General features: G+C 33.8%; 3 protein-coding genes across 3 annotated transcripts; 2 read left to right on the top strand and 1 right to left on the bottom strand.

Moving 5' to 3' along the window:
• The first annotated feature begins 876 nt into the window (after positions 1-876).
• On the top strand, positions 877-2,711 carry LOC21386281 (transcription factor RAX2). The gene is made up of 3 exons (XM_010103323.2): positions 877-1,092; positions 1,243-1,372; positions 1,646-2,711. The coding sequence occupies exons 1-3, from the start codon at positions 957-959 to the stop codon at positions 2,385-2,387; spliced, it is 1,008 nt and encodes a 335-aa protein (XP_010101625.1). The 5' UTR covers positions 877-956; the 3' UTR covers positions 2,388-2,711.
• A 5,044-nt stretch (positions 2,712-7,755) lies between these two features.
• LOC21386280 lies at positions 7,756-10,242 on the bottom strand. Its single transcript, XM_010103322.2, has 5 exons — positions 9,872-10,242; positions 9,036-9,136; positions 8,590-8,703; positions 8,401-8,502; positions 7,756-8,069 (listed from the first exon to the last, which is right to left on the bottom strand). The coding sequence occupies exons 1-5, from the start codon at positions 10,113-10,115 to the stop codon at positions 7,899-7,901; spliced, it is 732 nt and encodes a 243-aa protein (XP_010101624.1). The 5' UTR covers positions 10,116-10,242; the 3' UTR covers positions 7,756-7,898.
• A 5,516-nt stretch (positions 10,243-15,758) lies between these two features.
• On the top strand, positions 15,759-19,231 carry LOC21386278 (protein BCCIP homolog). Its single transcript, XM_010103320.2, has 10 exons — positions 15,759-15,842; positions 16,096-16,136; positions 16,743-16,916; positions 17,010-17,083; positions 17,182-17,406; positions 17,556-17,765; positions 17,873-17,938; positions 18,054-18,149; positions 18,229-18,285; positions 18,759-19,231. Exons 3-10 carry the CDS (start codon positions 16,754-16,756, stop codon positions 18,855-18,857), a joined length of 990 nt encoding a protein of 329 aa, XP_010101622.1. The 5' UTR covers positions 15,759-15,842; positions 16,096-16,136; positions 16,743-16,753; the 3' UTR covers positions 18,858-19,231.
• The last annotated feature ends 4,280 nt before the right edge of the window (positions 19,232-23,511 follow it).

Raw genomic sequence — 23,511 nt, 5'->3', positions numbered from 1 at the left:
CCCGGTCCACTGAAGTAGGATTGATTCAAAAACTTATAAGAACTAGCAGGCTTACTATGTCAATATATATATATATATATGCATGTATGTATACATGTGTTTATCTTACCACATCAAGCTGCATAGAAGCCAAAATTATATTTCTAGATATAAATATGATTTGTAATGGCCACTTTAGTTTCAGAAGTTGTAAAGGGCAATGATAATTTTGAGACTGCGTGAAAAACATGGTTCTACTCAGAAGGCCGAAAGTTAGATATGAATCAGTAATAATCCACCATGTTTTTGTCACGTACACATTTTTATAACATGTACATATATGTAGTGTGTGTATATATATATACACATATATGTATGTATGTCCAATTATTTTATTTGGAGATACAGATGACAAGGCATCACATAATTGAACCTCTCTGAAAAATCTTTAAAGAAAGAAATGAAAAAGATTTGTACAATATATATAATAATCCACACATGACTTGGCATGTCTATAGCTAATGTAGCTTTGGAAAATAATACACATTACCACATTTATATATAAGTAACCAATCATTTTAAAAAATATTTTCCATAATATTTGTACTTTGATAATAATTATTAGACTTTGGATTCTTTTGAGGAAGGAGGAATATAAAGCATTGAGAGATCAAGTAAGGCCTTTGGGAGGGGGTCCCTACAGCATGGATTTGTTTATGATGGAAAGTTCTCTTGTCTAATCAACATAGAGAGGTTAGAGATTATGATTGAAATTAAGAGTCTGTCCTTTGACTTATGCTCTTTTCATTTTTTTTATATATATGTATATGTATATGTATATGTATATATATATATACATGATCATCCTTCTTCTCTCTCTAGTGTCCAAAACCCAAGTCTTACATTTAGACAAAAGGCAATATTAAGCTCATCTTCAAAGGAGAGAGAGAGAGAGAGAGAGAGAGAGAGTGAGAGAGATGGGAAGAGCTCCTTGTTGTGACAAGGCAAACGTGAAGAAAGGACCATGGTCACCTGAAGAAGATGCAAAGCTAAAAGAGTACATAGACAAGAATGGAACTGGAGGCAATTGGATTGCTCTCCCTCAGAAAGTTGGTAATTCTCTTTCTTTCTTTACTCTTTCCTCTTTTCTTTCATCTATGTCCCTCCCCTTCCATTTGTTTTGTGCTTTTTTTTTCCCCTATGTTTAAAGGTTTGTTTGTGATAATTATATGGGGGTGTATTAATAATTTCAAGTATGATCAGGTCTTAGAAGATGTGGGAAAAGTTGCAGACTGAGATGGCTAAACTATCTTAGACCCAACATTAAACATGGAGAGTTCTCTGACGAGGAAGATAGGATTATCATCAATCTCTTTGCCAACATTGGAAGCAGGTACTTAATTTATATATATATATATATAGATATATATCATTGTTTTTCGGCCTTTTTCATTTTGATCCGGGTTTTCATGTTGTTTAAAATCTAGTACAAAACTTGTTAACACTTTGAAAAAGAATGTATTATTTTTAAAGTACTTTCCTTTCTTTATTTTTCCCAATTTTTTCACCTTTGAGTAGAATCTTCATGCATGCCAAGTTTAGATTGTCTTAAAGTTATGAGTAAATTAGACACAAAAATTTTGAGATTAAATAATGTGTATTGCAGGTGGTCAATAATAGCAGCTCAGTTGCCAGGCAGAACTGACAATGATATAAAGAACTATTGGAACACCAAACTCAAGAAGAAGCTCATGGGCATAATTAATCAGCCAGGCCAGAGAAAACCTCACTTTTCAACCAACATTAACATATCATCATCATCTTCATCATCATATTCGTCATCACCACTTCCATCTCATTCATCATACGGCTCTCATTACTCCCAAGCAGTTGGTGGGTCCTACACCACTGGTTTTGATCCCATGGCTGCATTCTCCACAATTAGTCTCAGTAGTCCTACTACTTCTGGCTCTTTTCTTCAACACCAAGTTAGTACCCAAGAGAGCTTATTGAGTCAAATGCAACAACATTACCAAGTCAAGGATAGTAGTAGTAGTGGTGGCCTCATAATGTTTGGGGCTGGAGGAGGCAGCGGCGGCGGTCATGATCAAGCCAGTTGCAGCTCTTCTGACGGAAGCTGCAACAACAATCAAATCGGTCATGGAAGATCAGGGACTTGTAATAATTACCACAACGGGGTTGTGATTAGTCAGGAGGATCAAAAGGCCATAATCTCAGATGGGAATTTTGTAAATGGGTGGGGGATATCAAATCAGGGTTCATTTCTAGAGTATGGTCTTGAGGAGATTAAGCAGCTGATTAGTAGTACCAGTACAACCTGCAGCAACAACAACAACTTTTTGTTTGATGAAAACAAGACAGAGGAAAGGGTCTTGTACTATTACTAGTAGTACTAGTACTAGTGATGTTGATGGTGATTGTGGGTAAAATCAAAGAGATTTGGGAAGAGAACCAAAAGAGAAGTTTTTAATGGGGTTAAAAGATTCTCAGATTTTTGTGGGAAAGTGGTGGTAGGGGTAGGTTGGAAATCATGAATATATATTCTGATGGGAAAACACCTTTTTTTGGGGACAGATAGTACATGGTAAAAAGTTTCCTTTGTGCATTTCTTTTTGGGAAATCATGTGTTTTCTTAGTACAGTTCACTGTCCCCAGATTTAGACATAAATGTCATGGAAATCAGAAACCCCTTCTCCCCCATTATCATCTTCTTTTTTTTTTTTTTTTTTTTTTAAAAAAAACCCCTTCCCCCCCCTTTTTCTTTTTTTTTTTTTTTTTTTTTTTTTTTTTTTTAATTTAGAACAAGGCTTGGAATTTGAAATCCAAGTATGCACAATTATCTATGTATTATTTTCTAACATTTGTTTTTCTTCCACTCTGCTATTAGTATGCTTCATTTCTTCTTCTACCATCTTTTTATTTCAATCTTGATTTGGTCAAAAAATCCCAATGTGAAAGCCTTAGATTTTTTGGATAATCAGTCTAGCTTAAAATTTTCTTGAACAAGTTTCTTAATTTATAAACCGCACAATTCAACGCAGGCCTTCAACCAATATCAAAAGTCATATTATGCATCACAGTTGGCGTATAAAACATATGTTAATTGGATTAAATTAATGATGATTATGACATGGGATTTTAAAAACACTTTACTTAGAGACAAGAAATTGTCAAAAAAATTTAGCTTGTAATTAAGCAACATATTGTCCTTGAGTACTACTATTTTTAATGGTTTTGATTTGATTTGATCAGTGTGATATCATGTGAGCCAGGTCTCAATAATTGACAAAACCTTAATTAGGACGTGTGCGGTATGGAGGGACCAGAGTGCTTGACTGGGAAAAGGATTTAATGATAAACAAATCACAACTTGGTAACATATAATTTTTTTTAAAAAGCAAAGATTAAAGGCATTTATAATGGCAGTGATGGAGAAATCCTCACGGGGAAGCAGTCCAAAAAGGCTCCAAAATTGCATGATCTAAGGATAATGATGCCTTCAGTGCATCATTGGTAGATGGGGTTTGTTTTATAAAAGTATACAAAATTAATATTATAACGATTCAACATTTCAAAATGGGGTAAGTAGGCCGCTGAATCCGGTTAAAATTACATCAAAGTAAAAAAGATATACAACTTTTTAGTAGTTCATTATCCAGATTTTACAGTAAAAATCTCCTTCAAAATAATGCGTTGTGAGCAGATAATTTTTTTTTTTATATCCTATTAAAAATTTTAAATTTTTAAAAACATAAAATTCGTTTTCTTTTATGATAGTCTTACTTTCACCAAAAAGGAAAGGAAAATAAAAAAAAATATATATATATCTATATATATATATATATAAACAATGTTGAAGATTAATGCATTGACCTCTTCACCATTTTTGTTTGCTTCTCCAAGTAGAGAAGACTATCGGGGCTTTTTCCAGCTATAGGCATTTTGTAGTTCAGATTAAAAAAAGTATAAAATGTCATTAAAGCTGTCATCTCTATAGGGAAAAAGTTTTCTAGGAATGTCTTTTATGGTGGAGTGAAAATGGTCAAAAGGTGTCACCTACTAACTCATGAAGTTTTCAAGAAACTTTTTTCCTTTGCTCACAGTTTCCACAAAAATGCAATTGTTTTATGCTATGCATGTAAAGATGAGCATTTTAATAAATCAAAGAAAGAAATGGCCTTTTGAGTGTTTTGCTTGGATGGGTTATCTTAATTTTGAGACTTTTTCAAGTCTTGTGGTTCATACAACCTTTCTGAGGACAAGTTTGCCTTGATCAATTCTCACAACTTACAATTGACATTCATCCAATCTCTATCCAAAAATTAATATTTATCCAAATTTTTCTCAATCTTTGAGATTCAATGTGGGGCCAATAAATCGAAATTCAATTGATAATGAAAAATATCAATAATCTTTTGAGCACTGGGAATTGCAAGATATTTTTGACGGTCAATGATCCTTTATTAACATCACTTGAATCGATCTATTTTGAATCTTGCTTTATATCTTATTCTCAAAAAAAGAAAAAGAAAAAAATAAAGAAGAAACCTATGAAGACATATACACTTGATGCATATTTTTTAATGAAGGAGATATGTTCTCTAGAGCCTTTATAGTTTATTGTATATTCCGAAGACTATTCACTTTGGAGCCCAATGTTTTGAAGAAGGATTCAAGGTTGTCACCATGCATAGAAAACAAGAATTGACCTCTAAAAGTGTGGGAGATTTTTACGGTAGGATCATTTGAAATAAACTAACGGTAGGTCTATTTTTTCAACCGTAAAATATGTATCAAAAATTAAATATGTAATTTTAATTAAATTTAACCGTAAAAAATGTGCACCATTAGTATGAGGACGAAGAATCCAAAACTATGTTATTGTTTTGTCAAAAGGCTGAGAAATTATAAGGCCAAAATTGCAATTATATCAAGGAGCATGTTTTGTCAAAGCTCATTTAAGCTGGACATGACCTTTTTTTTTTTTTTTTTTTTTGGATATTAAGCTTGACATGACTATTAATGTAACACGATGGTTGTTCATTTAGGAGGGAAGTCAAGGATGACTTGCAATTTTTTTCTCTCTCATGTCTCAAAGATGGGTTTCAATGTCAAAATCCTAAGTTCACATTTAGATACTGTTTCCTGATTAAGGGAAAAAGTTGGAAACTAAATCTCTATATAATATAGTGTGGAGCATTAATTAAAGTGGGATCTTTCTTTTCATTGTATCATTAAAGTTCTAATATAAGGTTTTATATATAAAGTCACCTCTTCCTTTGTAAAAGGCATTAAGATAAACGTTCCATCAAATCTCTTTTTTTTTTCAAAAAAAATCTTGGCCTACCTTTTTCCAACCGCTAAGAGAATTCTCACAAAAAACTACGACGTTTGTTTTATGAGTTTAAAATCATGGTTCATGATTTTAATTTTTAAAATTAAATTTTTTATGAGAAAAAAACACTATAATAGAACTACGAACCATGATCTTAACCCAAGTAGAACTTTTGAAATAAACGTCTCACCTACGTCAAAATTATATCATGATTTCCCTTTGAGTTTCTCTTGCATGGTGGATATTCTTCCTTTTTTAGTTATCTGTCATCTATTTGTCAAAGTAGAAAGTTTCTTGCAGAACTGCAATACATTGTAAAATTTTGAGATGTACATACATCTTAAGTTTCAGTCATCCATTATTGGATGATGAAGAAAACAATCTGTTGAAAATAAGTAATCTGCTGGACCGCTACCCCACTTGATAAAAGTTGAAAATGATATCAGCTTTGGAGCTTTTTACGATAGAGTATCTCTATTGGCAGTTCACATTTTTTAATCTTAAATCTAGTGAAAATCACATAACAATAAGATAGTATAGCCGTTCAAAACAAAACACATAGGCTCAAACATCTCTTTTTTTTTTTATTATTTTAAATATCCTAACACTAGAATTCTCAGCCGTATTTAAGCTTCATTCTATAATCAAGATATGAGTTGCACATACACCACTGACTGTTACCGCCGAGCACGAATGGTGTATTGTGGAGAGCTTGTGTTACACCTTTGAGTGTTAAGTTACCTTAAGTGTATTAAATGTGAAGGCTTGTTTCCTGTCAACTTAGTACTCGATTTAGAGTGTCTGGGACTACACCCTCACAAACTCATATTATCCTTATTGTTAGCACACTTAGTAGGGATGGATGACACGTTTCTTGTCCGGGGGGTACGGCCTTCAAAACGAACATTCATGTTAACATCTGAAGGCCCCTTTAAATAATGCCCGTAGAGGATATGCCGAGCACGAATGGTGTATTGTGGAGAGTTTGTGTTACATCTCCGAGTGTTAAGTTACCCTAAGTGCATTAAATGTGAATGCTTGTTTCCTGTCAACTTAGTATTCGATTTAGAGTGTCTGGGACCACACCCTCACATACTCATATTATCCTTATTGTTAGCGCACTTAATAGGGCTGGATGACACGTTTCTTGTCCCTCGAGGGGTATGGCCTTCAATGAACATTCATGTTAACATCTGAAAGCCCCTTTAAATAATGCCCATAGAGGATATGCCGAGCACGAATGGTGTATTGTGGAGAGTTTGTGTTACATTTGAGTGTTAAGTTACCCTAAGTGTATTAAATGTGAATGCTTGTTTCCTGTTAACTTAGTATTCGATTTAGAGTGTTTGGGACCACACCCTCACATACTCATATTATCCTTATTGTTAGCACACTTAATAGGGCTGGATGACACGTTTCTTGTTTGAGGGGTACGGCCTTCAACGAACATTCATGTTAACATCTGAAGGCCCCTTTAAATAATGCCCGTAGAGGATATGCCGAGCACGAATGGTGTATTGTGGAGAGCTTGTGTTACATCTTCGAGTGTTAAGTTACCCTAAGTGTATTAAATGTGAAGGTTTGTTTCCTGTCAACTTAGTACTCGATTTAGAGTGTCTGGGACCATACCTCCACATACTCATATTATCCTTATTGTTAGCACACTTAGTAAGGCTGACTGACACATTTCTTGTCTGAGGGGTACGCCCTTCAACGAACATTCCTGTTAACATCTGAAGACCCTTTTAAATAATGCCCGTGGAGGATATGCTAACACTAGTAGTCTCTCCCAAACTTTTTCTTCAAGCAAAGGAAAATGAGTTGTACATACATAGTTGCAAAGTAGGGTGTATGTGCCTAACTTAGTTAATAGTTACGTGTCTTGATGAAAAACATGATTTTTTTTTTTTTCGGGAGCTCGTAGTTTTGGAATTCCTTTTACACAGAACTGGCAGTACTTCTTTTCCCCCCTATTGTTTTTCCTTTTTCGCTCGCTTTACCAGACAGAACATACGGTACACAAGCAATTAAGGAACTAGTGGCTGATAAAGACTTTACACTATAGTTTTGGCTTCGTGACATCGCTTTTACTTATTCTATATCTCCAAACCGTATCACTCGGATAGACAGCTTGCAAAACTTATAGCACACTTTAGCTCAGACTGGGACCGCCTCGATCTTTTTCATAACTAAAATCAGAATTCAAAATTTTTTTATTACGGTGTTTTCTCTACACTTTAGTGTTTTCTCTTACGTAAAAAAGTTTGAGTTGTGGAGATATTCAAGACATCTTTCTAGGATGTAACAAGATTGCGTCTCTGAATTGGCTTTAGATAATGAAGAAGCCACGACAAAATGCAGTTCTAATACGGCTCTGTGGACAGAAACCGAAAAATATGAGAAAAAAAGAAGATATGGGAATCAAGAGTTCATTGAGATTGAATACAACAATTGGGTTTTGTACACAGGAGAGTATTGATTAGGTTTTGTACATAGGAAAGTAACAATTTTATGTACAGAATGCACAAATAATGGTTAGTGTAATGTATGAGTAATCGTTTATTTACAAGAAATCCCACTGCCAATAAACCTTGTCTACAATTCCGCCGCCGCTCTGAACAGCAAGGTGAAGTGTTTCGGAAGCAGGAGGAACCCCCCAAAGTAATGGCACTGCAACGGTCATCGTTAGTTTTTCATGTAAACCGCCTTTGACGGCCTTCTCCGCAGAAACAACCTACAAATAGAAGAAAAATACCTTTAAGAGAGCCTTTATTTAACAAGTACTGGAAATTATGCTGATGCAAGATGTGACAAAACCAGTTCTTTAAGCTCCCCATTCTCATTCACAAGAACCGTCCAAAGGCCGGCTCTTCTTCTACTTACAACTATTCACTCCAAAACACCTTGCTAAAACTTCTTTCGTTTTGATTCTAAGGCTACTAAGAGGGATGGAACCAAAAAGCACAAATTATAAAGATAGTGCATATATGAAGTCTACAACAATCATCAAGGATATGAAAATATATTTGCCTTTCAATTTCTATGACCCGTGCAACCTAACATACCTCCCCACCATGCTCCAAGACAGTGTCTTCCACAACGTCACTCAGCATCTCGATGGAACGGCAAAATCCAAAGATGCAGAGTCTTCTCCCCATATCAAGTCCCTAAGTTGACGTATTCAGAATTAGATATGCATAGGTAGGGAAAAAAAAATCAACAGTGACTTAATTTAATTATGAAAATATCCTTACATTTGTTGCTGCAATATCAAAGAGAGCACCTAAACAAAGGCCCTGCTTTGGATCCATGTAATCACCCTCTTGAAAACGCTGGAATCTTGGAACTGTCTTTGATCTCGCTTGCTTCTGGCAAGTAAATTTCAAATTTAATACTGAGACTGGATGTCAAAAACAGAGAGGAGATATGTGCATCATGGGCCATAGCTATTAGCTCCATGCCACTGTGTCCCTTTAACAACGCAAAATAGTGAAATACAATTTTTAATGTAACAGAGAGATTGTGAGCATGTGTGAAGAAGTTGTACACATATAAATACCAAAAAACGATGACCATATCTAGCAAGATGCTTTGATGTTTTCGCATCAATAAAATCTCAATGAAAAAAGATAAAAAGCAAAACCATGTGTCGAAAAAGAATGCAAAATGGCAAGTTCCATTAAATATAAAGGTCACATACATCTGAAGAAGAGACGCGTTTAGGGACCATGGAGCCTCCGATCTGAATGAGCCCATCAGAAGTGAAAAATGTGACTTTCCCATCGGGAACCCACTGAATTTCTGAGAAAACATTAGTACATATGTCATCATTTTCTTTGAGACAAATTTTCTAAACTAGGGGGAAAAAAAAACGAGAGAATCTCAGCCCATATGACACTTTCGTTCATTAGTTTTTCATGCCATAGAACCACTGAGCTACAAACTAATTGTTGGCTTCCCACTTGAAAGCGGAAAACATAAAAGCTTAAACTAAAAGACTGCATTTTGAATTGAAAATGTTCATTAAATTCCCGAATCTTGTAGATCTAAAGAAGAACACGAAATCCAAGATTCAATGTTCAAGCTGAAAGCTAATTGTATCTTCAGCAAAAACATATGTAAATAAAGAATATTTGAGCAATAATAATTTTCTCCTGTACAAATAGCAACTTGATCTGACAAGCAGAACGTAACCACTTAAAACATAGGCCTCATTTCATATAATTTATTAGCAACCAAGTTCCCTATTTCAAAAGCTTCCACTTTAACGGCTCACATATGCAATTTCCAGAAATTGAACGATTCATTTCACACTTAAATCTTCATGAAAATATGAAATTATCCAATATGTACTGTTGGATTAAGCTGCATATAATTTCCCATAATCCAAACTCAACAAATATAGAAAGATTTAGACTTTGATCTAACCGCCAATTGGTTCCATATTAAAGATCAAATCAATAATATCAATAATTGTGTGTGTATATATATATACACAATCTTTTAGGAATAAAGAGAGAGAAATTAAGAAGTTACCGGAGTCACCGTCGGACCATGGAAATAAACCGGAGGAATCGTCGGTGAAAAAGTTGCCGGAATCGGAGGAAGCCTTGGGCGAGAATCGCAGAGGACGAGAAAATTGGGGACGAGAAGCGGAAGATCTATTGGGAGAAAAACAGGAGAGAGAAGGAGGACAGAGAGAGAATTCCTTGGAGAGAGAGAAAAATGGGGAGGAAGAGAAAAAGGCCGAGAAGCAGAGAGTAGCGGAAGATTCCGCCATTGTTGTCGCAAGAAGAAGAGAGAGAAAGAAAGGAATTGCAGAAAAGAGAGAGAAAGTGAAGGAAAACAGCCAAATTGAGGGAAGAAAATTTTAGAGGAAAGCCACAAGGATGGGAAAGAGAAGGGAGGGAAAATTGAGGAAAGGGAAAGGGAAGGAGTTTGACGCCACATGTATGAAAAAATGGCCACGTGGATTTACAAAGAGATTTATTTATTTATCTTTTAGGAATAGTCTCCCCGTCAGCACATGAAATTATATATGACCGGTCAGCACCTCTAAAGGTGACCTTTGAACGGCTCAGATAAAAAGGGTTTTATTTTTTCTTTTTAATAGTGGATGAAAGGGCTAATTTAAGCCGATGTTCATTTCATTTCCTAGATTTAAATTTTTAATTTTAATTTTTTTATAGTTAAAAAATTTCATAAAAAATAACATTTAATTTTTTATTATAGTTACATTTTTTTTATAAAATCATATCTCAACTCAAATTGAAAACTCGAATCAACGAATTGAATAATGCTTAAATTTATAGGCCAAATAAATTATTATTAAAAAACTCTTAAAAAATCTGAAATAAAATGTTTGTCGTTTCGCTGATGTACTAAGGCTCCGTTCATTTTATCGATTTGAGTTTTGTTACAGTAAAAAACTCTCATAAACAATCACGGCCTCGTTCATTTTACCGATTCGAGTTTTCAGTTTTAAGTTTCTACGGTAAAAATCTCAGAAAATGTCACATCTAACTTTTTCTGCTACAGTAAAAAATTCTAAAAAAATGTCACATCTCAATTCGAATTAAAAACTCGAATCCCAGAAGTGAACGAGACCAACATCTAACTTTTTTAGTACAGTAAATAATTCTCATATTAAATTACATGTCAACTCGAATCAGCGAGCTAAATAAGCTCGGTTTTATGTTTCCAAGTCTGAAAAGTTTTGAGGGTTTTCTCATTATTGGGTTCCGACCTCTGCGTAGAAACGTTTGAATCACTGCATGCTTAATGTGATTAATCGTACTAGAGGCGAATTTTTCTGTGGGTCTGCATTTGAATTTCTGGCGGGGTTTTGGTTGACTAAGCATAATGGTGACTGGTGAGTGCATAGTTCGGAAGGAGAGGCGAAGTTGCGGCGTGTCGTAAATTCATAGGCTGATTTCATGTTAGTTTTCGTATATTTAACGCAACCGGTGGGTCGATTGGAAAGGTTTTTAGAAATTTCAGAAATTTCGTCCTCTTCAAGAATCTGCTATGGTTTTTGTCTCTGCTCCAGCTCTGTCCATGTCAATTGATAAAAGTGAGCGCCATATTCAAAGGGGAGAAGTTCATAGAAGATCCAAGAAACAGAACAGGGGAAAGGGGGCAATCGATTCAATCTTATCTCCCGAATCGTTTGTCTAATATCAATTGACTGTTTTAGATATGCTTCTATATATATCCTTACAGAAGTTATTATATTGGGTATAGTATCTTATAGATGAAGTAGAACGTAGTTTACTGTCAATTTTCTTATATTTTGAAGAAGTCGTATTGTTTAGGAATGTAATACTATAGACAACATATGACAGCAATATTTGGTACTTAAATTCGTTTCCTGATTCGAATCATAGTTCGTGATTCGCTACAGTATTTTCTCTCATAAAAAATACACGTAAATCGAAAATAGTTCTAATCACATGGTTCTAATCAATAAACCAAACATCTCCTAATGTGTATATTATGCAAGTTTTATCGTTTCAATTGTCTCACTTTAGGGATATCAACTGGCAAAATTGCATTTTATAATTTTGAGGTCCAAAGTTATGGCATTGGCAACTTAATATTGCCAGAACAAGAGAAAATAAAAGGATTAGAAAGTTGGTTCTTCTTTTTCTCCCTTGTTTCGTTTTAAGATTCTTAATAAAGCTGCCCAATTAAGGTTTCTCAGTGATAATGGCAAGCCGTAAGCTTCTTTGGTATCCTTAAATATTGCTTCTGCAGATAGATCCTGATGAACGTGAATACAAATTTTGGCAGGTCAAAAAATGAAGTAGAGACTTCTCTAACAACTAGACAAGAGCATGCGCATTCACAATCTTCTTGGAGTAAATTGCACGAATAGTCTCCAAACTTTCTAAAATGTGACAGTTTAATCCTAAATTTTTTTTTTGACGAAACGAATCCTAAACTATTTAAAATGGTGCAATGTAATCTTTTCCATCAAATTCCGTTACATTTTAAACATAATTAATCATGTGCAAGGCATTTGATCTTGTTAAAGGGGATATTTTAGTAAAATATCAAGCCTAGCTCTCTCTCTCTCTCTCTCTCTCTCTCTCTCATCACCATTGATCTCTACAAACTCTAACATCGCAACAACTTCAGACGTGGATGACATTATTCATTTTAATCTTTTTATTGCGATTTTGGATTGTCTGGGTTTGTGACAATATGCAGGTTATTTTCAGATCTCTCCGACAATCATTGTTGTTGTGAACCAGTTTGCTGACGTGAACCAAATCTTGGGCTCGCGATCTGCTTGTTGGTGACGGTGTCCTGCACGATCTGCTTGAGTTTTATCCTTGAACATTTTCTCAACGAACATCACCAGAGGGCCGCAATCAACACTGAAGAACTTCGGCTTTAACTTTGGCAATGAAGTCGCCGTCGCCGATCGTCTACACTCTCTCCGGTTAGACCTCTAACCAGATCCAGCAGAGGAGATTGCCATGATCTCTGGGAACATTGCCGATGATCGCAAAATCGAGCGCTCGTCTTCTCTGGTGCCGTCAAGAGCGACTGTCGTCAGCCGATCTGTTTTTTCTCTCTCAGTCCTAGATCTCTCTTTTTCTCTGTCTCTCTCTCGCTCTCTCTCTTTTAGAATGCTTTCTTGCTGTTAATCTCTGCAAAATCGCCTCCAACTCCAACCGAGGTCCGATGACAATGGAGGAGATCTGTGCAGATGTGGTTTTGACATAGGAGGTTGAAGGACCAAAAGGCGACATTGATGCCAGCAAAGTGGCTGCAGAAGGACTCGCCAGCGAAGCGGCCGGGTTTGTTGGTGGAAACAATGGCGGTCGTCGTCCGAAGAAGCCGCGTGATAACAGTAATTAAGGACATTTTCGTCTTTCCAACCAAAATATGGGCCACGTGATATCTCATGTGCACTGTGCCATTATTTTTTAGACAGAATTTGACGGAAAGGACTACATTGTACCATTTTAAATAATTTAGGATTCATTTCATTAAAAAAAAATTTAAAGACTAAACTGTCACATTTTAAAAAGTTTAAAGACCATTTGTGTAATTTACCCATATTCTTGGCTAGTCATAATTCATGATTCAAGTGCATGATAGCTGACATACAATGCAGGATTCATAACTAAATCTGATTGAAAAAGTTTCAAGTTTCATGGACATTTGCAAATTAGTGACATAACAGTAATAACAGTAATAATAATAATAATAATAATAACAGTAAAACAATAGTTCTTCCGGGAAAAGTACAACAACAACTACTTTCTTATTTCTTAAAGTTTTTTAACTTATACAATTTATGACTTTATGTTAACAAGTCACACAAACTTTCATATTTATCATATTTATAATTTAGAAAAAAATCTTCGATTCACGACCGTTCTAAAGCAATAGTTCTTCCGGGAAAAGTACAACAACAACTACTTTCTTATTTCTTAAAGTTTTTTAACTTATACAATTTATGACTTTATGTTAACAAGTCACACAAACTTTCATATTTATCATATTTATAATTTAGAAAAAAATCTTCGATTCACGACCGTTCTAAAGCAATAGTTCTTCCGGGAAAAGTACAACAACAACTACTTTCTTATTTCTTAAAGTTTTTTAACTTATACAATTTATGACTTTATGTTAACAAGTCACACAAACTTTCATATTTATCATATTTATAATTTAGAAAAAAGTCTTCGATTCACGACCGTTCTAAAGCAATAGTTCTTCTGAGAAAAGTACAAATCTTCTTATGCACACATGTTTCCAAATTATTATGGTCTCATTTATTTCACCGATTCGAGTTTTCAGTTTTAAGTTTCTACAGTAAAAAGCTCTCAGAAGATGTCACATCAACTTTTTCTGCTACAGTAAAATGCTCTCAGAAAATGTTACATCTCAGCTCGAATTAAAAATTTGAATCCGCAAAGTGAACGAGGCAATATATACTAAAACCCAATATTTACTATTCACACGCTCATATTTTATTGGTTATTGTACAATAACATTTATGAAATTCTGTTTATATCCATTGTCTTTCGAGTGTGAATTATCAATTTTAACCTTTTTTCCTTTTTTTTTTCCCTTCCTTGTGTATGAGCTTTTGTGTTTTTTGATCTAGGATTGTTACGTGTCGACGCCTGGCTGACTGAAGGAAAAAGTGCCGGGGCCCACCACTGCGAAACTGCTCTCTTTCCCCGCTGAACACGCGAATCACAACCGTCGAAATTTTTGATCAGACGGTTTTAAACCATTTACGGTTTATTTTGTAAATTTTTATTCTTTATTATAATTATTTACTATTTTAAATTGATTTAGAGTTCAATTTTATCCGTTTTACCACTGTTTTGTGCTAAATTTTTTATATTACTTAGATAAAAATACCATGAATAATATATTAAAATTAAATAAAAATACGTATACTAAAGGAAAAGAAATGTACATTGTTCACACACTCACAATTTAGTATCATTGTGCAGTGACATTTCTAAAATTTTGCTTCTGTCTCTTATCCTTTGAGTGTGAATTGTCAATTTTACCCTTCTTTTCCTTCTCTTTTCCCTTCCATGTGCATGGGCTTTTGTGTCTTTCGTTCTAGGATTGTCACATGCTGATGCCCGACTGGCCGAAGGAAAAAGTGGCGGGGCCCACCACTGCGAAGCTGCCCTCTTCCCCCTGTTGAACGCACTTCTCTTGCACGTGCATTTCACGTGCGAATCACAGCTGTCGAAATTTTTTATCAAACAGTTTCAAACCATTTTCGGTTTATTTTTAAAATTTTTATTCTTATTATAGTTATTTAGTATTTTGAATTGATATAGAGTTCAATTTTATCTGTTTTATCACCGTTTTGTGTCAAAATTTTTATATTATAAAAATTTATATACTATATTTAAAAAGGATATGACTTTTGAACATTTATATTAATTATAGTCCAATATCGTTTCACTTGTTTTTTAAAAGCAAATTGTGCTAGATTAGTGAATTCTGCACATACGAATATTGTGGGTGTGCAAAATATTAGAGTATAGATAAATAAGGTATAACGAGTTTAAATTGTAACCATAATCAAAGATAAACAAACCGAATATTTTAATTAAATTTTTCGCTTCACTCGCATTTTATAAAGCGAATCGTGCCACTTTAACCTATGTCAATTATTAGACGAAATATCTACAATTTTATATAAAATGCACCCGAAGCCTTTTCTTGATTGGTAGCATACGTTTTTTTTTTTTTTAAAAAAAAAAAAATTTACTTTTAGTATTTCAGGATTGAACTACATCGTCAAATATTTTCAAATTTAGAGTCTCAAATATTAAAAGCAAAAGTTGAGAGTCTAAATTGAAAATAAATTAAAATTTAGGGCCATCGGTGAAAATTACTCGGAAAGAAAGACAGAGAAACCCCAAAGGCTTAAACCCATACTCTTCCACTCCGCCAAGCGCCTGGTCTCCACTCTGCCCGCGCCGTCGCCGTCGCCGTCGCCGTTTCCGTCGAAGTAAGACAAAACCCTTTCTCTCCCCTCTCTCTAAAACTTTCCACTAGCTGTGATAGCTTCTTGGAGGAATTAGTAGAAGAAAAATTGAAACTTGGAAGTAAAAAATCAATCTTTGAGTTTTAGAATTGGTAACCGATTTGGGAAATTTGGTTTCTGATCGTAGTTTTTCTAATGGTTGATTTTAGCTCCTTGTTGTTTTTTCTTCTGTTTTTGTTTTAATTGGATTTCTCCTTCGTGTAATCTTTCTGCTTAGGTGCTGTGTAGCTGGTTTTTCGACTCACTATTTCTCTTCCTGTAAGAAATTCTCTCTCTTTCTCTCTCTCTCTCTCTCTCTATATATATATATATCACACACTTGAATTGTGATATTTCGTTGTGAGGATAAACCTGAAGTTAACGTTTTGTTTTGGTTCTGATTTTAGGGTTTAGCTTCAATTGTGTGCATAAATGTGTTTCTATGGTTTTTGATGAACTGTGTGTATGACACCAATGTTCAAAGCGTGTTTTGTTTGATAAAAAAGTCTGGAAGAAACTGCGGTCATAATTTGTTCTTTTGGGGCATAAATTTTGGATTAATTGGAATTTGAATTTTTTTGAAACGATTTTACTTTGTAGTGTTAGTTGTTGATGTTGTTAAGGTGTGTCATGCTATTGATTCGATGTTATAATGTCATATTGTTGTTCCTTTGGTTTTTGAAGTTTGCAGAAACAAATATGAATTTCAGTGGAATGTCATGGAAAATAAGATTTTGCCTCAATGTAAACCCCGGATAATATCATGGTTTTATATCCTGGAAATGGCATTATTTTTATTTTTATTTTAGTTTTACGTTTAATTCTATCATTTTTTTTATTGACGTGACCTCAAAGTTTCAAACTTTGCACATTCTGGATCGCCAGTTATTAATTAGATGCCTCGGAGGCCTTTAAGGCGCAGCCAATTGGTGAAGCATCATCCTCTGACCTTTTCGCCGTTTTCTCGGTCAATTGCTCAAGTTGGCTTTATTTCCATGGGTAACCATCAAAAGAACGGATCTCTCATCCATAAAAGCAACGTTCCATCCAGTTCTGCAGGTATTATAGTACGTTTTTTTTAAAAAAAAAAAAAAATCTGTTATCTTTTATAACCGTTTGAAGCAGTTGCCAATGTTTTCTCTTCGTTTCTAGGTAAAGAATCGGTGGATAACAATGTGGAATCTGAAAGTGATGAGATTGAGCCTTCAGATGACGAAGAGTTTGATGTATAAGAAAATCTACTAGTTGTATCTTTTTATTGATGTCATTTTTTTAATATATATGCTTTCTTCCTTCAGAACCTAATATAGATTTTGTTTTGAAGGGAGTTATCCAAGCCGATTTTGAGTTCTTTGATCCAAAACCTGACGATTTCCATGGAGTGAAGACGTTGCTTCAGACTTATCTTGATGTTAAAGAATGGGATTTGAGTGGTTTTGCCGACTTGATCTTGGGACAGCCAACAGTGGGGACTGTTGTTAAAGTTGCAGATGACGAAGATAATGGGATTTTCTCTGTTGTTAGTGCCCTTAACTTGTACAGATATAAGGTAAGTATTTGCACTTCTAATCCCAATCCGTCTTTGTTCTAGTTGCATCTTAAAGCATAAAACTTGTGATTTTAATATTCTTAAATTCACATTCTTCATATTATACCAGTCTTCTAGCTATTGAAAGCTATGAATTTGGTTTGTGCTAGGACCATAAATGTATTGTGGAAATCAAGGAGTTTCTTCGTAGAGTATGCCAGGAAAAGAACATGAGAGATGATTTGAAATCACTTTTGGGTGAGGAAGCGCGTAATGTTGGTCTCTTGGTCTCTCAGCGTGTGAGTAATCTCCCGCCCCAGCTCTTGCCGCCTCTTTATGATGCTCTTTTCGATGAAGTCTCCTGGGCTACAGAAGATGAGGTAAGATGAGAAATGGGATTTTTGCTATGATTTCTGTTCTTGCCGCTGACGGGGAGCAACTAAAAACTTCCTCTAACGGCATTTCTATTTTTGTTTCTTGTTTGAAGCCTACAGAGGAGCTTAGAAAATCATTCTGCTTTAAGTTCTATTTAGTAATCACAAAATTTTACGAGGTATGCCACCTCAACATCCTCTGCACATTTTAATTAGCTTTTGAAATCTGTTCTTCGTTGTTTTTCGCTCTCTGCTATTGTTATTTATTTATTTGTTTCTGGAGCAAAACCGCAGCTAAAGAGTACAAGCCAGAAAAGGAGGCAGAACAGTAAGACCTCAGGTGATGAGGAAACAATATATGTAAAGCCAGAAGATGAAATCTTCCACAAGGTCTTGAATTATTCTTTCTAAATTAATTCTGGGTTAAATTTCTGTTTCATGTACGTACTGATTTTTTAATGCATTTCAGCTCAGCTTGTGGTCCGTATCTTTTCCTTTGCAAACTCAGCCTGTTCCACCTCATGAGGTTGGTATAGTTACCGTTTTATCATATGATTCATTGTCATAAGTAGTAGTGTGACAAGTAAGATATTACGATTCTAAAATGTGTTTTCTATTATTTACTTGGTTAGTGATGAGTGATGACGGGTAAGAGAAGAAACGAATGTGAAAAATGACAGAATGTTTATTTGGTAAAAAATCATTTACAATGCTCTACATTCATCCACAATAATTGATTCTTATAGTAGGGGAATTTGGATAAAAGGTAAGGATTTAAACTGCACATCTGAATGCCAATTCGGATTGCAATTTAAACCACACAGTTCTAATCATCACAATTTGAACCAGCGAACTAATTGGGGCATAAATTTCTCTCTTTGTTTGCGAACATGGAGTTCAAGGTTTATTAGAATGCAATAACTGGTTCACTTCAACAATGTTATCCTTGATGAAATAGTGCTGACAGACAACGATCCTTGTGTATTTGTCGCTTTGCAGTTAAGGAACTACCGGCTAATGGGGTTAGTCATGGTTGTGGAAGCGGAGAAGATTCCAACAGTTCGACAGGAGTTGAAGAGTTTAATATCTGAATCTTAAGTCTAAAACAGTCTACACTGCCAAATTTTTTATTTGCTGCATATTTATGTTTCCATTAACACCTTTGGAAGCTTTCAGGTTTGCTGAACTCAAATCACTGCACATTTCTTTACCGGCTGTGGCTCTGCCAAATTTTGATTGTTCTTTTCTGGCCGCGCTGACTTCTCTTTGGTTTTGTTTTTCGTTTTTCGTTTTGTGTTTTTTCTGTTTTCTTTTGGAAAGACTGACTTTTCTTTTGTTACTTCTATAGCCTTTTCTCTCGTTAAGATCTACAATTTTGTAAGCATTTTCAACTTACTCTCAATTTTTCCGGGCAGTCGTTATTCTGCCCTTTCTGTACTATTTTACAATTATTTTCGTTTTTTTTTTTTCTTCGGGTGGATAAAGACAATGACTTTCGTTTGTTTCTAGGATGTGTTATGGTTTCCAGTATGGTTGGCAGATAACAGTAACCATAGTAATACATTCAAACAAAAAAAAAAACACAGTAACCATAGTAATAAGGGAGTTTCTTCACTACGTTAACATATTAAGTTTTTTATTCGTCAAATTTATATAAAATTATGTTACATTAAAAAGTATACAAATTTAACGGTTAGATAAATCTAGCCTATCGATATGCCAACGTACCAGAGAATTTTCTTAGTAATAATTAGCAATTGCAACAGTTTTTCTTAGTAATAATTAGCAATTGCAACAGTCTTTTAGTAGTAGTAGTAATAATAATAATTAACACTCATTGCCCTTCTGAAAACAAATAAATACTCATTAGGCATATTGATTTATAAACGACATGAATTGAGAAACGATGATACTTTAGCTGAAAAACATTAGGTGCGTTTGGAACTCGTTCTAAAATAATTTTATTTTTTTGTATGAAAATGAAAATGAAAATGTTTTCAATCTCAAACATAAATCATTTTTAAAAATACGTTTGGTAATTTTATCAAGAGATTGTTTTTAATATAAAAAAATTTATTAGTGTCTCTTTCTCTCTCTGTGCTCGAGAAAGGAGAAAACAGAAATAAAAAATGAAAAATAATTAAAAGTCATTTTTCATTTCTCTTATATTTTACACTAAATCAAAATTTCATTTTTATTTATGTTTTTATCTTTAATTGTGTTAAATACTGTTTCTCTCCTGTTTTTATTTTTTATTTATCTAAAAACATGAAAAATAAAAATAAAACTAACTCCAAACAAGCCATTATGTTTTATTAACGAAATCTTATTACACGACGAGATCATTGAAAACGACAGCATCGTGCTAAGAGACGAAATTCCCAAATAAATGATAAATTGACTTGTTATTAAAAACCACCACATTTGACCGTAAATATTAATAACAATAACAGTTTGAGATGAGCACGACGTTCTTGAAAACGAGAACATTGAGAACGTCAATATACAATAAAAATGACTTCTCGTTAAGAAACGACATCATCAGAAGTCTCCTTCACGTTCCTCACTGATGATCATTCTCGTGTATGTGATATGATATGAACGTGTTTCCAAGGTGATCTGCTTCAAGCAATAATTAAGGCCTCATTCATTTCACCGATTCGAGTTTTGAATTGAAAACTCGAATCTGCGAAGTGAACGAGACCTAAATTATTTGATTGTTCTGGACTAGCCTTTCTAAGATTTTCAAATACTTCCAAATTTGACCCTTTGTGCCTAAAATGTGCGGAATAACCGGTCTATTGTCAATTTGTTATTCATTCCCTTTAACCAACTCTTCCCCATCATCAATCAAAGAAGCCAGCCACATTACACAAATCTTGTTAGGGCTTGTTCATTTGTATTTTTTGAGTTAAGATGATTTGAGTTCAGATCTTGATTTGAATTAAGATGTATTTGAGTATGATTTGAGTTGAGACTCTAATTTGAGTTTGTATTTAGATGTGCACATTTTGAGTTATGGTTTGAATTGAGAATCTATTTGAGTTCGTCAAAACTTGAATTTGTATTTATATAGTATTTTAATAAAAACTCAATGGTGATGAAAATTTTTAATAGGGTATATGGGTAGGGTTTTATTCATCTCTTCGTTATGAAAGTATAGAAAAAAAAAAAAAACAACTCAATCGAAATTAAAACAAAAAAATTATAGCGTTTTTAACAATATAAAAAATATTATTTATTAACTTGAGTTTGAGTTTAAGAACTTGAGTTTAAGGGAAAATTTATGGTGCGTTTGGAACTCGTTCCAAAATGATTTTATTTTTTATATGAAAATGAAAATGAAAACGTTTTCAATCTTAGATAGAAATTATTTTTAAAAATGCGTTTGATAATTTTATTAAGAGATTGTTTTCAGTATAAAAAAACTCATTAATGTCTCTCTCTTTCTCTTCTATTCGAGAGAGGAGAAAACGAAAATAAAAAATAAAAAATAACTAAAAATTATTTTTTATTTATCTCTTATTTTTACACTAAATTAAAAAATTATTTTTATTTTTTCTTTTTTTAAAAAACGTAAAAAATAAAAATAATAACAATTCAAAACATGGCATTAGTTTCTCACTAATGAAACAGGCTATATCTGACTATCCCATATCCGAACGACAAAGTCAACGAAATGTGGTCAACATTCAACCATCAACGTAGTAGCTGTCCTTGCTTTGTCCCAATGCAAATAATATTCCCACTTGATTTTTTTTTTCTTCTTTTTTATTATTTGTTCGCTAGATCCTCTTGTACTATGCATGTTGATATTCTTAGAAACGGATAATAGTGAAATTTTTATTAAAAAAAACAAAAAATTGGGATTGTTTTACCAATAATAATGAAATTTTGAAGTGGTCAACTATAGTGTCACTGGTTAAGGAAGCTCTCTCTGTTATTAGATCAAAGGTGTATTTATATTGTCTAATTATGTAAGTAGTATTCGGTTATTAACTTTAATTTTATCATACATCTTAACCTTTTAGTGAGTTTTTAATAAAAGTTATGTTATGGCCTTTCAAAAAAAAAAAAAAAGAATAAGGCTTTATAATTTCAAACTTGGCTATTCAAAAATAGAATTGTCTCAATTTAACAAATTGTCTCATTTAGTTTAACATGACACTATCTTTCTCGTGAGCTTATCATAAATTTTGGAGAGTTTTAAAAAAAAGAATAAGGCTTTTGGCCTCGTTCATTTCACCGATTCGAGTTTTCAGTTTTAAATTTTTACAGAAGTTCTCAAAAAATGTCACATCAAACTTTTTTTGCTACAGTGAAAAGCTCTAAAAAAATGTCACATCTCAGCTCGAATTGAAAACTCGAATCCGCGAAGTGAATGAAGCTATAATTTCAAATTTGGCTATTCAAAAATAGAATTGTCTCAATTTAACAAATTGTCTCATCTAGTTTAACATGACACTATCTTTCTCGTGAGCTTATCATACATTTTGGAGAGTTTACTATAAATTGCAACTTTAAAATACATCTATCATATATTAAGTTTATAAAAGTTTTAATTACGTATGCTTGTAGAGTGATATTAGTGAATTTTCTTTTTATCAAGAAAAAAAAATCTAAAAAGCGGCAGCTGCCTTTAGCATTCATCAAAGGAGTCCCAAATACTAACAGAAATATTCACTGAATGCCCCACTATTGAGCCTCACTCTAAAGAACGCATCACTCTAAAGGATACATCGGGCTTGATATAGACACGCTTGAAAATTTTCTCTACAAAAAATGTAAAAAATACACTATGTAGCAAATTTTTAAGAGTGAAATTGAAACATAACAATTTTTTTTTTTTGAAATATTTTAAGAGCGACAAAAATTAGAGAGCAATTATTTTTATGATATTTACATTTATACAATAAAATTACTTATAATTCTTGTAATAGTATTAATTCTTATTATTTATAAAAACTTTTTTTTTTTTTTTGCTATACATCCACTGTTCAACACTCGGGTTAGCAGAAACCTAGTTTTCAAACATAGAGGAAACGAGAGAAAAAAAGTTTGAGTGTTGGCCGGAGTTTCGGCACTGCTTTCGGACACATCGCCGAACTCCCAACCCTAAAAATTATTCTCCAGGCTTGTCTTGTTGAGGGCTCTTTTATGGTGGTTAGTGTGTCGTGGGATGACTTAGATAGGGCGGATTGAGCATCATTTGGAAGATGAAAACCACATATTTGGGAGGCATTTTTCTAAACCTTCAACTTTGGGTGGCTGAGTCCTTTCGGAGACTCTTTCCTGGCAATGATTGGCTTTCCTTTAGTAGGAATGGTCTCGTCTCTAAGGATGGCAGCGATCGAGTTTCCTTTTGTTTAGTTTCTGTTTCTCATCCAATCGAGTTGATTTTTGACGGTGTGGGTGGTGATGTCCATTATTCAAGTATTTTTGTGCCGAATAAGACTTTCTCCATTGAGTCTCGGTACTTGTTTTTGTCTCAACAATTTTTTAGTGGATATTTGTTCGGGGTTGATTTCTCTTGAATTTGAGATCATTTGTGACTTTAGTTCGAGTCTGTAAATCTTTTAAAAAAAAAATAAAATTACCACCCTTCAAGGAAAAAAAAAAAAAAACACTACAGTTAAATTCTATTTAAAAAATAAAGCCGCGAGTACAACAGTTAACTACTTACGTGACTCATGATTGAAAAATATATATATCATTGAATGCGCGCGCGAAACGTCCAACTGTTTCCGTCGTC

The sequence above is a fragment of the Morus notabilis genome, unplaced genomic scaffold (genome assembly GCF_000414095.1).
Source record: "Morus notabilis unplaced genomic scaffold, ASM41409v2 Scaffold6021, whole genome shotgun sequence".
Classification (NCBI taxonomy): Eukaryota; Viridiplantae; Streptophyta; class Magnoliopsida; order Rosales; family Moraceae; genus Morus; species Morus notabilis.
The sequence above is the reverse complement of the archived record's forward strand: the minus strand, read 5'-3'. Positions and strand labels throughout refer to the sequence as shown.

Excerpts from the sequence above, each read along its gene's own strand:
- LOC21386281 (XM_010103323.2), top strand. The coding sequence starts at position 957 with ATGGGAAGAGCTCCTTGTTGTGACAAGGCAAACGTGAAGAAAGGACCA. Across the intron at positions 1,093-1,242 it reads TGCTCTCCCTCAGAAAGTTG|GTCTTAGAAGATGTGGGAAA; the intron begins GTAATTCTCTTT and ends AAGTATGATCAG. Across the intron at positions 1,373-1,645 it reads TTTGCCAACATTGGAAGCAG|GTGGTCAATAATAGCAGCTC; the intron begins GTACTTAATTTA and ends TGTGTATTGCAG.
- LOC21386278 (XM_010103320.2), top strand. The coding sequence starts at position 16,754 with ATGCCTCGGAGGCCTTTAAGGCGCAGCCAATTGGTGAAGCATCATCCT. Across the intron at positions 17,084-17,181 it reads CAGATGACGAAGAGTTTGAT|GGAGTTATCCAAGCCGATTT; the intron begins GTATAAGAAAAT and ends TTTGTTTTGAAG. Across the intron at positions 17,407-17,555 it reads TTAACTTGTACAGATATAAG|GACCATAAATGTATTGTGGA; the intron begins GTAAGTATTTGC and ends GGTTTGTGCTAG.
- LOC21386280 (XM_010103322.2), bottom strand. The coding sequence starts at position 10,115 with ATGGCGGAATCTTCCGCTACTCTCTGCTTCTCGGCCTTTTTCTCTTCC. Across the intron at positions 9,137-9,871 it reads ATGGTCCGACGGTGACTCCG|AAATTCAGTGGGTTCCCGAT; the intron begins GTAACTTCTTAA and ends ATGTTTTCTCAG. Across the intron at positions 8,503-8,589 it reads TTGATATTGCAGCAACAAAT|GGACTTGATATGGGGAGAAG; the intron begins GTAAGGATATTT and ends ACGTCAACTTAG.